Source organism: Neofelis nebulosa, chromosome 1 (genome assembly GCF_028018385.1).
Source record: "Neofelis nebulosa isolate mNeoNeb1 chromosome 1, mNeoNeb1.pri, whole genome shotgun sequence".
NCBI classification, from domain to species: Eukaryota; Metazoa; Chordata; class Mammalia; order Carnivora; family Felidae; genus Neofelis; species Neofelis nebulosa.
Window position 1 is genome coordinate 123,413,678 of NC_080782.1, and position 12,039 is coordinate 123,425,716.

The 12,039-nt window shown below is 43.5% G+C and overlaps 3 protein-coding genes across 9 annotated transcripts in view; all 3 read right to left on the reverse strand.

The window, feature by feature from the left end:
* Positions 1 to 12,039, reverse strand: part of LOC131514297 (protocadherin alpha-C2) — a 193,215-nt gene that overhangs the window by 127,660 nt on the left and 53,516 nt on the right. For 2 of the 7 annotated variants that reach the window (XM_058734161.1, XM_058734143.1), the window contains exon 1: positions 1,012 to 3,609. The exons of 4 other annotated variants lie outside the window; for them this stretch is intronic. In XM_058734161.1, the coding sequence (XP_058590144.1) occupies positions 1,012 to 3,597 (2,586 nt within the window). In that variant the 5' untranslated portion in view covers positions 3,598 to 3,609. Of the gene's footprint in view, positions 1 to 1,011; positions 3,615 to 12,039 lie in introns of those variants that run through there. One more of the 7 variants, XM_058734221.1, reaches the window with a different exon arrangement.
* Positions 1 to 12,039, reverse strand: part of LOC131514355 (protocadherin alpha-1-like) — a 169,278-nt gene that overhangs the window by 94,729 nt on the left and 62,510 nt on the right.
* The window catches only part of LOC131514361 (protocadherin alpha-7-like), a 127,795-nt gene that overhangs the window by 94,719 nt on the left and 21,037 nt on the right, over positions 1 to 12,039 (reverse strand).

Here is a 12,039-nt window from a genome sequence, read left to right on the forward strand (position 1 = left end):
TCATGATTTGTCTCCATTGCCTGATATCTAGAGTACAATAAAAAAATTCTTTACTAGTTTTCCTACCTTCAGAATCTCCCCTGCTCCATCCTTCAAGTACACATTCACTAGAGCAAACTCTGCTCATTTATTCATACTTATCTCTCCAAAGGGAACACTTTCCAGTTGAAAAGTTATCTATCTTGGGGTGCCTGGGTGGCTCAGTCAGTTAAGCGTCCAACTTCAGCTCAGGTCATGATCTCACAGCTTGTGGGTTTGAGCCCTGCATCAGGCTCTGTGCTGACAGCTCAGAGCCTGGAGCCTGCTTCGGATTCTGTGTGTGTGTGTGTCTCTCTCTCTCTCTCTGCCCCTCCCCCATTCATGCTCTGTCTCTCTCTCTCAAAAATAAATGAAAACTTAAAATTTTTTTTTAAAAAAAGTTATCTTTCAAGGAACTCTTTAATAAAGAGTATACCTACACTTCTACAATGGAGGGAACCACCTAGGTGGTGTATTTCAATACCATATATGATTAAAATTATTGATGGAATGATGCTATATTTCATGTTCTAACTAAAGATATGTGAGATAGTAGTAGGCAAAGGCAGGAAAGTTTAAGGCCTTCACTACCAGGCTGAATGACTTAAGTTTTTATTCTCTAGTCAGAGAAGCCTCTGGATATTTTTGTGGTAAAAAAATTACAAGATGTAAAATACACTTTAAAACATTCAATTGAGGGGTGCCCCGGGACGGCTCGGTAGGCTAAACCGACTCTTGATTTCCACTCAGGTCATGACCCCAGGGTTTGTGAGATACAGCCCCGCTTCGGGTTCTGTGCTGACAGCGTGGAGCCTGCTTAAGATTCTGTCTCTCCTTCTCTCTGCCCCTTCCCTGCTTTGGTCTCTCTCTCTCTCTCAAAATAAATGAATTTAAAAAGAAAAGATAACACAAAGAAAAAAGAAAAGATTATTTATACGCTAACAAAAAGTTATTAAAGAAAACAAATATGCTTAAATAATATCAATGACTTACTTCACTGGAAGAATTTAAACAATCTTCTCCCGACTGTGGAAGGCTGGGGCTGAAGGCCATGAGGTCGGTCTTGGGCGGACCCTCCCCAGAGCACACCCTCTGCCGCCTCTGCTGCGAGTACGACCAGCTCCCCACCGCGCTGGAACACACCAGCGTGGGCTTCCCCGGCCCGCACGCGCCCTCGCTGGGCGGCGCCGAGCACCGCAGCGCCACGTACAGCAGCAGCGTGAGCACCAGCAGGCTGGACACCGCGCAGATGGCGATGATCAGGTACACGTTGACATCCACCAGCGCCGTCTCCGCGCCGGCGGCGCCCGCCAACACCCGCGACGAGGCCTTGGGCGCCTGGCCGCTCTCCACCAGCGACAGCAGCACGGTGGCCGTGGCCGTCAGCGCCGGCTCGCCGTGGTCCCTCACCAGCACCAGCAGGCGCTGGCGCGGCGAGTCCGCCTCGTCCAGGCTGCGCGTCGTGCTGATCTCGCCCGTGTACAGCGCCACGCGGAACGGGCTGCGCGCGCCACCCGCCGCCGGCTGCAGCTCGTACGACAGCCACGCGTTGTAGCCCGAGTCGGCGTCCACCGCGCGCACCTTCGCCACCACGTGGCCCGCGCCCACCGACCGCCACACCAGCTCGCTCACCGCGCCGCCCGCGCCGCCCGCCCCAGGCAGCGGCAGCAGCGCGGGCGCGTTGTCGTTCTCGTCCAGCACGAACACCTGCAGCGTCACGTTGCTGCCCAGCGGAGGCACGCCCGCGTCGCGCGCGCTCACTTGGAACTGCAGCAGCTCCAGCTCCTCGTGGTCCAGCGGCTGCAGCGCGTACACCTTGCCGCTCTCCGCGTGCACCGACACGTAGCTCGACAGCGCACGCTCGCCCACCCGCCGCTCCACCAGCGAGTAGGACACCAGCGCGTTCTCCTGCGCGTCCGCGTCCCGCGCGGACACCGTGAAGATGTGGCAGCCGGGAGGGTTGTTCTCCTTCACGAACACCGTGTACTCGGCCTGCGCGAATGTCGGCGCGTTGTCGTTCACGTCGGCCACTTCCACGGACACGCTGGCCGTGGCCGACAGCGAAGGCGAGCCCCCGTCCCGTGCTGTCACTACTAGAGCATAGTCCGACACGCTCTCGCGGTCCAGGGCGCTGTCCAGCACCAGCGAATAGTAATTCTTGAAGGTGGACACCAGCTTGAAGGGGACATGGGGCGACAGTGTGCAGGTCACCTGGCCATTAGCTCCAGAATCACGATCGGACACGCTGATCAGGGCGATGACAGTGCCCACCTGAACATCCTCTCTCACCGGGGGAGACAACGAAGTAATCATTACCTCAGGGGTATTGTCATTCAGGTCCAGAACTTCCACTAGGACTGTGCAGTGACCTGCCATGGAAGGAATCCCTTTATCAATGGCGTTAACCTGAATTTCATACTCATTATTCTCTTCAAAATCCAATATCCCATAAATTCTGATTTCACCTGTTTCTGCATTTATTGAAAATATGCATTTCTCACTCACTGGCAAAATCAGTCTGATTGCATAGGAAATTTCTCTATTGACCCCTTCGTCTAGATCAGAAGCATTTAATTGAATCACTCTCGTGCCGTTTGGGACATTTTCAAACAGCACTACTCTATAGCCAGGCTTATCAAACTCCGGAGCGTTGTCATTCACATCCAGGATGCTTATTTTAATCTGAACAGATCCTGTTAGCTCGGGTTTACCGCCATCCTGGGAGGTCAGCAATATATTAAGTTCTGGCGTTTCCTCTCTATCCAATGACTTCCGTAGAACTAGTTCAGGCAATATACTTTTATCGTTTTTCGTTATTAATTTAAGAGTAAAATACTCATTTATACCTAACCTATAGGTCAGAAGAGAGTTTACGCCGATGTCCGCATCGGAAGCGCCCTCTAGAGGAAAATGAGAATCCAGAGGGGCAGATTCAGAGATAAGTACCTTTTGTTCTACTTCTCTGAACACCGGCGGGTTATCATTAATGTCTTTCACCTCCACCTCCACATGGAAAACCTGCAGCGGCCTGTCCACGATCACCTCCAGGTGGATGCTACACTCGGTACTCCTCCCACAGAGCTCCTCTCGGTCGATCCGAGAATTCACAAACAAAATGCCATTCTGCAGATTTACCTCCAGAAGGTCTCGGCGGCCTTTGGACGCCACACGGAAAAAGCGCGGTACGAGCTCCGCTAGTTCCAGTCCCAGGTCTTGCGCGATGCGGCCCACGAAAGTGCCGTGTTTGGCCTCCTCCGGGACCGAGTAGTGGACCTGGCCGCTCCCAGATTTCCCAGCTGCAAGGAGCAGAAGCGCCAGGAGCAATCGCCGGGCTCCTGGGCCTCCTCTCCAGGAAAACACCATTGTAGTTAACGAGATCTCTGAGATGGGACTGTTAGTTTTAAGGGATTGCTCGACTGGGAACCTTTGTGAGCAGTCTTCCTTTCCGTAGGTATATGTTTGATAAAATTTACCCAGCGTTCCGGTCAATATGGAGTCGATCCTATTCTGCCAGTGGTTGGAAGCTGAACGCGAGACAAAGTTTTCCTTTTCCACCTTCTGAGTGTACAGCGACATCATGTGACTGATTATGTAAGTACAAGAAAGATCCTGAGGTTCTTTTTGGTTTAGCCACTTCCCGGGACACTAAGTTTTTTGACTTTTGGATATTTTCATGGATCGTTTGTAAATGACTATTTATTTAATGTATATGATAGAAGTAACAAAGCACAATCATTTCCATTATTCTTCAGATTATTAAATATTCTGCTTCAAAGTCTATCATAAAATAGCCATAAAAAGCTACTCTTTGCCTATCATGGAGAACAAAACAAAGAATAATATACATCACCCTCGACTTTACTTTGCTTACAATTCCCACTTGTAGTGCCTTTTATCCTTCACAAGCACTTAATTGTAGGACTTTAGGGAAAACTCAAGGATCCCTCATTTAGTAAAGAAAAAGAAACTAAGATATGTCTATTAACTGAATATTTCATTCATATAAATTATTTTATTCATACTTCTGGTAAATATGAGAATTCAACATAAATATGAAGCATGTCATTGTTTTGGCTCCTTGAGACTCAAATGTGATGACTTTTCATACAACTGCTCTCATTCCCATAACATGTTAAAATGAGGTTTGGGTACAGATCCAGTGAAGTTTTATTCTAGCAGGAGGAAAGCATTTTCCTGTAAAATGTTGAATCAAAGCCTCCAAATTTCACAATTGTCTAAAGTAGAAGTGGAGCCCTAATATGAAAAGAACTGGTGAGATGTTTTGGAGCCCAGTCTCAATAACTAAAATCAAAAGAATATCAACTTTACAATGAACTTCTGGTTTCCCTTTAAAAATTTTCCCATCAGGCCAGTTAGTAGTCACTCAAAATATGCTTCTCTTCAGAAAGTCAGAATGGTGACTACGATTGTAAGGGAGAAAGAAAGGACTTTTCATAATCTAATTAAATCAAGAGCACCTTTAAGGGAAAACACAACACAGATAAGATCCTACAGCTAGTTGTGAGCAATTAAATACAGAGTGTATAAGCTCATTAAAATTCAAGTCAAAATCTTTAAAGTCAATGATCAGTCACCATTCCTTTTACATATAATAACAAAAGGAACTGAGATAAGAAATATTTATTGAACCTGGAAAAAAATAATCAATAATGGTTCTACAAGTATAAGATAACTTAAATCAACTATAAAACTGGCTCTTAACCAAAAAAAAATTTTTTGATGCTATTGGACTATTTAAATTGTCTAATATCACTACCATGCTTCTTCATTTTCTATCTCTCATTTTCAAAAATAGTCAATGTACAATGATTGCTAAGAAACTTTACTGAAAAAGTAGTGTGTTATGTAGTCCTTACACACCATTAGACATAATTAAATTACTAAAAAGATAGGAACATATAAAATTAGCTTAATACTTAAACAACTAAACTAGAAAATGGTTGAAATTATAATTTTACACCATTGAATGTAATCTTGAAATTAAGAGTAAGTATAAAAGACACAAAACTTGTAGAAAATAGTCCATGTAATTTGGAATTATCTAAAAATGTGCATCAACTACTTTTGTACTATAAAAGTAATAATTTACAAAAATTTAACATATACTTAAATCATTCTAATATCTTTGTTTCTTAAATTTAAATGACCTTGAGTCATTCTAAGAACTTCATTTGGAGATGGATAATAATGTGTGCCCTACATTCACATTTATTATATTTACAAAGTTGCATAAATGATACAATGGCTTAATCTTTTAAGTCTGAGACATTTTATATTTTATTTTAATTACCTACTATAAAATAAAGAAATTTTAACCTATAATTTTAAAGGGAGAACAGCCACATATTAATTTCATTAAATTCTCAAAGAGATCAGTAATTGTGCCACCCTGCATATAGCTAAGGATCACTGAATTAGAGGACTGAGCTAGAGGTAAACAACCTTTGATAGAATCATCAGATGTGATTATACCACATAGAAAGAAAATTTTACAAGCACTAGAGAAAGCATTTAAAGACAGGACATTTAAAATGTGAGAGGAGTCAAAATGGTAATTTTCATTTCATTTTAATAGGCTTAACATTTTCCTTTCTATATGAATTCACAAAGCTTAGGAAAGACTGCCAACTAGCATATATTGCAGATATTATAGCCCTATGTGTATGTCTCCAGCAAGTTTGAAGACTTGGTTGAGTAATATGAATAACTTTATTTGCCTAGTAAACTTTGCAAGCATAAACATGGGAGTTCTGTTTGAGTGTGTTGTAGATAAATCTGTGCCCATTACAGGTTTAAAAAAAAATCAACAGGGGTGCCTGTGTGGCTCAGTGGGTTAAGCAGAAGACTTCAGCTCAGGTCATGATCTTGCATTCCTCGAGCCCTGTGTGGGGCTTTTGTGCTGACAGCTCAGAGCCTGGAGCCTGCTCCAGATTCTGTGTCTCCGTGTCTCTCTGCCTCTACCCCCTCACACTCTGTCTCTCAAAATAATAATAATAATAATAATAATAATAATAATAATAATAATAAATAAATAAACATTAAAAACTTAAAAAAATAAATCAACAGAACCTTTAATTACATTATTTCAATGAAAACAGCATATAAAAATGCAAGACTAATTTTTAACTGCAAATAATATGAGAACAGGTTTTAACTTATCAGTTGAGGCAAAACTAAAGGTTATTGAAGGGACAATAAATGTATGATCTATGTTTAATGCCACAGAAAAAGAAAGGTAAATCTTTTCAGACTTAATGTTCAATCTTTGACACAAGGCTGAACTGAGAAAACTCAAGCAACCTAATAATGTGAAAATATAAAAGTAAAAGGCTGTGTTAAAAGACAAAGAGGATGAGTAAATTGAAATGATCCACAGTGATTATCTACATTAGTGAGGATTAGAGATGAAATGAAGTGGTCTAGGTAGGTCATTGAAAATTAGAAATTGTTGGCACAAAAACAGACACTCAGATCAATGGAACAGAATAGAGAACCCAGAAATAGACCCACAAAAGTATAGCCAACTAATCTCTGACAAAGCAGGAAAGAATAGCGAATGGAATAAAGACAGTCTCTTCAGCAAGTCGTGCTGGGAAAACTGAATAGTGACACAGAGAAAAATAAATCTGGACCACTTTCTTACACCATACACAAAAAATAAACTCAAAATGGATGAAAGACTTAAATGTAAGACAGAAAGCCATCAAAATCTTCGAGGAAAAAGCAGGCAAAAACCTCTTTGACCTTGGCCACAGCAACTTCTTACTCAGCATGTCTCCAGAGGCAACGGAAACAAAAACAAAAAAGAACCATTAGGACCTCATCAAAATAAAAAGCTTCTGCACAGTGAAGGAAACAATCAGCAAAACTAAAAGGCAATCGATAGAATGGGAGAAAATATTTGCAAACAACATATCAGATAAAGGGTTAGTATCCAAAATCTGTAAAGAATTTATCAAACTCAACATCCAAAAAGCAAATAATCCAGTGAAGAAATGGGCAAAAGACATGAACAGACACTTCTCCAAAGAAGACATCCAGATGGCCAACTGACACATGAAAAAATGCTCAACATCACTCATCATCAGGGAAATACAAATCAAAACCACAATGAGATACCACCTCACACCTGTCAGAATGGTTAACACATTAACAACTCAGGCAACAACAGATGTTGGCGAAGATGCAGAAAAAGAGGATCTCTTTCGCACTGCTGGTGGGAATGCAAACTGGCACAGCCAATGTGGGAAACAGTATGGAGGTTCCTCAAAAAATTAAAAATAGAACTACCCCATGACCCAGCAATTGCACTACTAGGTATTTATCCAAGGGATACATGTATGCTGTTTCAAAGGGGCACATGCACTCCAATGTTGATAGCAGCACAATTGCCAATAGCCAAAATATGGAAAGAGCCCAAATGTCCATAGACAGATGAATAGATAAAGAAGATGTGGTATATATATATACAATGGAGTGTTACTCGGCAGTCAAAAAGAATGAAATCTTGCCATTTACAACTACATGGGTGTAACTAGAGGGTATTATGCTAAGCGAAATTAGAGAAAGACAAATATTATATGGCTTTACTCATATGAGAATTTTAAGATACAAAACATGAACATAAGGGAAGGGAAGCAAAAGTAATATAAAAGCAGAGAGAGAAACAAAACATAAGAGACTCTTAAATATGGAGAACAAACAGAGGGTTACTGGAGGGGTTGTGGGAAGGGGGTGGGCTGAATGGGTAAGGGGCATTAAGGAATCTATTCCTGAAATCACTGTTGCACTATAAGCTAACTAACTTGTATGTAAATTTAAAAAGTTAATTAAAAAAAGAAAATTAGAAATTGTTGCTCATAAAGTGATGAGAGGAGAAACATCTTCTTTCACTATTTTATACCAAAACATTAGGAGAAATGGGACATTTATTGGCTAAAAACCTGATTCTTCTCATGATTAAAATTGGATTTTTATCCCATTTGACATTTCACTAAAGGAAATTGTTCTTTAAAAACTTCATACTCATTTAAAACATTAATACTCAAAACAGAGTATTCATTAAATTTTTCTATGAAATAAACTGGATTTTTCAAATTTAACATAGACTTCAAAAGAAGAGGAATCTATAGAACTCACCTGCCCAGGATGATTTGATCCTGCCTCTTGCCTTTGCCCTTCGACTTCTCTATCCAGGCCTGGAGGAAGGCTGGGGCTAAAAGCCATGAGGTCGGTCTTGGGCGGACCCTCCCCAGAGCACACCCTCTGCCGCCTCTGCTGCGAGTACGACCAGCTCCCCACCGCGCTGGAACACACCAGCGTGGGCTTCCCCGGCCCGCACGCGCCCTCGCTGGGCGGCGCCGAGCACCGCAGCGCCACGTACAGCAGCAGCGTGAGCACCAACAGGCTGGACACCGCGCAGATGGCGATGATCAGGTACACGTTGACATCCACCAGCGCCGTCTCCGCGCCGGCGGCGCCCGCCAACACCCGCGACGAGGCCTTGGGCGCCTGGCCGCTCTCCACCAGCGACAGCAGCACGGTGGCCGTGGCCGTCAGCGCCGGCTCGCCGTGGTCCCTCACCAGCACCAGCAGGCGCTGGCGCGGCGAGTCCGCCTCGTCCAGGCTGCGCGTCGTGCTGATCTCGCCCGTGTACAGCGCCACGCGGAACGGGCTGCGCGCGCCACCCGCCGCCGGCTGCAGCTCGTACGACAGCCACGCGTTGTAGCCCGAGTCGGCGTCCACCGCGCGCACCTTCGCCACCACGTGGCCCGCGCCCACCGACCGCCACACCAGCTCGCTCACCGCGCCGCCCGCGCCGCCCGCCCCAGGCAGCGGCAGCAGCGCGGGCGCGTTGTCGTTCTCGTCCAGCACGAACACCTGCAGCGTCACGTTGCTGCCCAGCGGAGGCACGCCCGCGTCGCGCGCGCTCACTTGGAACTGCAGCAGCTCCAGCTCCTCGTGGTCCAGCGGCTGCAGCGCGTACACCTTGCCGCTCTCCGCGTGCACCGACACGTAGCTCGACAGCGCACGCTCGCCCACCCGCCGCTCCACCAGCGAGTAGGACACCAGCGCGTTCTCCTGCGCGTCCGCGTCCCGCGCGGACACCGTGAAGATGTGGCAGCCGGGAGGGTTGTTCTCCTTCACAAACACCGTGTACTCGGCCTGCGCGAATGTCGGCGCGTTGTCGTTCACGTCGGCCACTTCCACGGACACGCTGGCCGTGGCCGACAGCGAAGGCGAGCCCCCGTCCCGTGCTGTCACTACTAGAGCATAGTCCGACACGCTCTCGCGGTCCAGGGCGCTGTCCAGCACTAGTGAATAATAGTTCTTGAACGTGGACACGATCTTGAAAGGTACGTTGGGCGTTAGAGAACAGATCACTTGTCCGTTGGCACCGGAGTCACGGTCGGATACACTGATCAGCGCAATGACCGTGCTGGGCTGAGTGTCCTCTCGTACAGGGAGAGACAGGGAAGTCAAGGTGACTTCAGGGGCATTATCATTGGCGTCTAAGATCTCTACCCAGACTGTACAGTGACTTGCCATTGGGGGATTCCCTTTATCTGTAGCCTGTACTTCAATTTCATAAAACTTGTTTTCTTCATAATCTAAAGTTCCATTGACCCTCACTTCTCCGCTATTTTCATCTAGTGTAAATAAGAGTTTTCCATTGGGTTTAATTGACATCAAGGAGTATGTTACCTCTCCATTCACTCCTTCATCTCTATCTGTGGCGTTTAGCTTTAACACAAAAGTTTCTTTAGCTACGTTTTCCATCAATCTCACCTTGTATTCTGATTGCTCAAATTCTGGATCATTGTCGTTAACATCCAAGACGTGGATGAAAAGCTGAACGGTGCCAGTGAGCTCTGGTTTTCCCCCGTCTGCAGCTGTCAGTAGCAAATTAAGTTCTGGAGTTTTCTCTCGATCCAGATATTTCTTTAATGTAAGCGACAGTCTTTTAGTCTGCTTACTATGTGTTGGTAGTTGTAAAGAAAAATACTCATTTTGACTTAGTCTGTAGGTCAATAGAGCATTCTCTCCTATATCTGCATCAGAAGCTCCCTCTAGAGGAAAATGAGAGTCGGGTTGCTTAGATTCAGGAATCAGCAGCTTTTGTTCTCTGAGAAAGAACACCGGTGGATTGTCGTTAATATCCCTTATTTCCACTTCCACATGGAAAACCTGCAGCGGCCTGTCCACGATCAGCTCCAGGTAGATGCTGCACACTGCGCTCTGTCCGCACAGCTCCTCCCGGTCGATCCGAGAATTCACAAACAAAATGCCATTCTGCAGATTTACCTCGAGAAGGTCCCCGCGGCCTTTGGACGCCACCCGGAAAAGGCGCGGCACCAGCTCCGCCAGCTCCAGCCCTAGGTCCTGGGCAATTCGGCCCACGAAAGTGCCGTGTTTGGCCTCTTCCTGAACCGAGTAGTGGACCTGGCCACTCCCAGCTTCCCAGACTGTGAGCAGCAGAAGTGACAGCAGCAGACGCCGAGTGCGCAATCCCCTTCTTTGAGAGTCAAACATCGCATACGACATTGACTTCCAAATTAAGGTTCTCACACTTACAGTACCAGAGACTCCAGTTAAGGGTTAAAAATCTAGCTGAATTTTTGAAAAGTTTCAAAGAATCCTTTAACAGTAGCGTTAGGCATGATGGAGTCGTTTTTGTACGGGGCGTTCCTGGCCGGTCAGACCAACCCTTGAAAGAACTACTTCCACCAAGTAAAGAGCGACACCTTGCGCCTGAATAGTGAGTACTGTACACTACACCATACATTATAGAATTTTACTTAAAGAGAAAAATATAATAAACTTCACACGTTTCATATTATTTTACTCCCAAAATAATATTTCCAAAGTGCTTATTTAGGGAACACTCGTATTATAAGTTATATTGAAACCGATGGTATGTGGAAAATGGCATTTTATTCTTAATACGAAATTGAAATTTTTGCCCTTATGTTTGATTTAGAGTTATAAAATTGTTATTTTACTTATCTACATAAATACACACAGAGTTTAATTCTCCAGGTAGCCTTATGAAAAGGTAGGGTTAAACATTTCCTAAAGATACTACTTCTCATATCAAAATGTTATCCAATTTGAATTGCTTTACTTCTAGTCTCTCTTGTTACTTTGGCTGCTAGGAAACTCAAAGACCAATTTGAGATTTTAATAACAACTCTTTAGTCTTTAAGTTCTGCATGTTGTGTTCTTATCTATGTGCACTTGCCTTCTATTCATATCTATTTAATTCCAATTATTTTTGTTATATACATTTGTTTTTGTTACAATCCTATATCCTTTGAAAAACAAAAATATTTTTTTCAAATTTAATGTTTAAAACAGAATTCATAATGGAAAAGTCTATGGATGTAGATTAAATTATATTTGACACACATGGTTTATCAGGTAAGTTGCATTAACAGTATTATGTGAGGTATCAAAAATTATGTGAGGAATCAAAATGTGAGGTATCAAAACCTTTATGTTAATGATATAGAAGGTGTCTTTCAATTATAAAATAAATTTTATTATAATTCAATGAAATAAATAAAAAACACCATGAAAATGTGTGTGCCATGTTGGTATTTCCAAGTCACCAACATTGGTTTATGTATATCTGTCAAGATATATACATGAAAATAGCTGACCTGCTCCTTGTTGAAACAATTCTGGGTTTGGGATCATAAGTTCATCCATAACAAGGGAAATAATTTCTAATTAACTCCTGTAAGTACCTAATACTGTGCTAAATATATATGGAGAAAATAACCAAACAATTCAACCAAATGACAAATGACTTTACTGTTTGTGTAAATTCAATTTTATAAAACACCAAGTAGAAAATGGGAATTGTTGATACAAGTTTTCATTGCATGAAGATGTAATTTGGTTATGTGTCTTCTGTCTTTTCATATAGACTTGGAATTAAAGGAGTCAAAAGAGAATATAATGGAAGTTTTAAAGTAGAAAGTTATTTAGAATAAA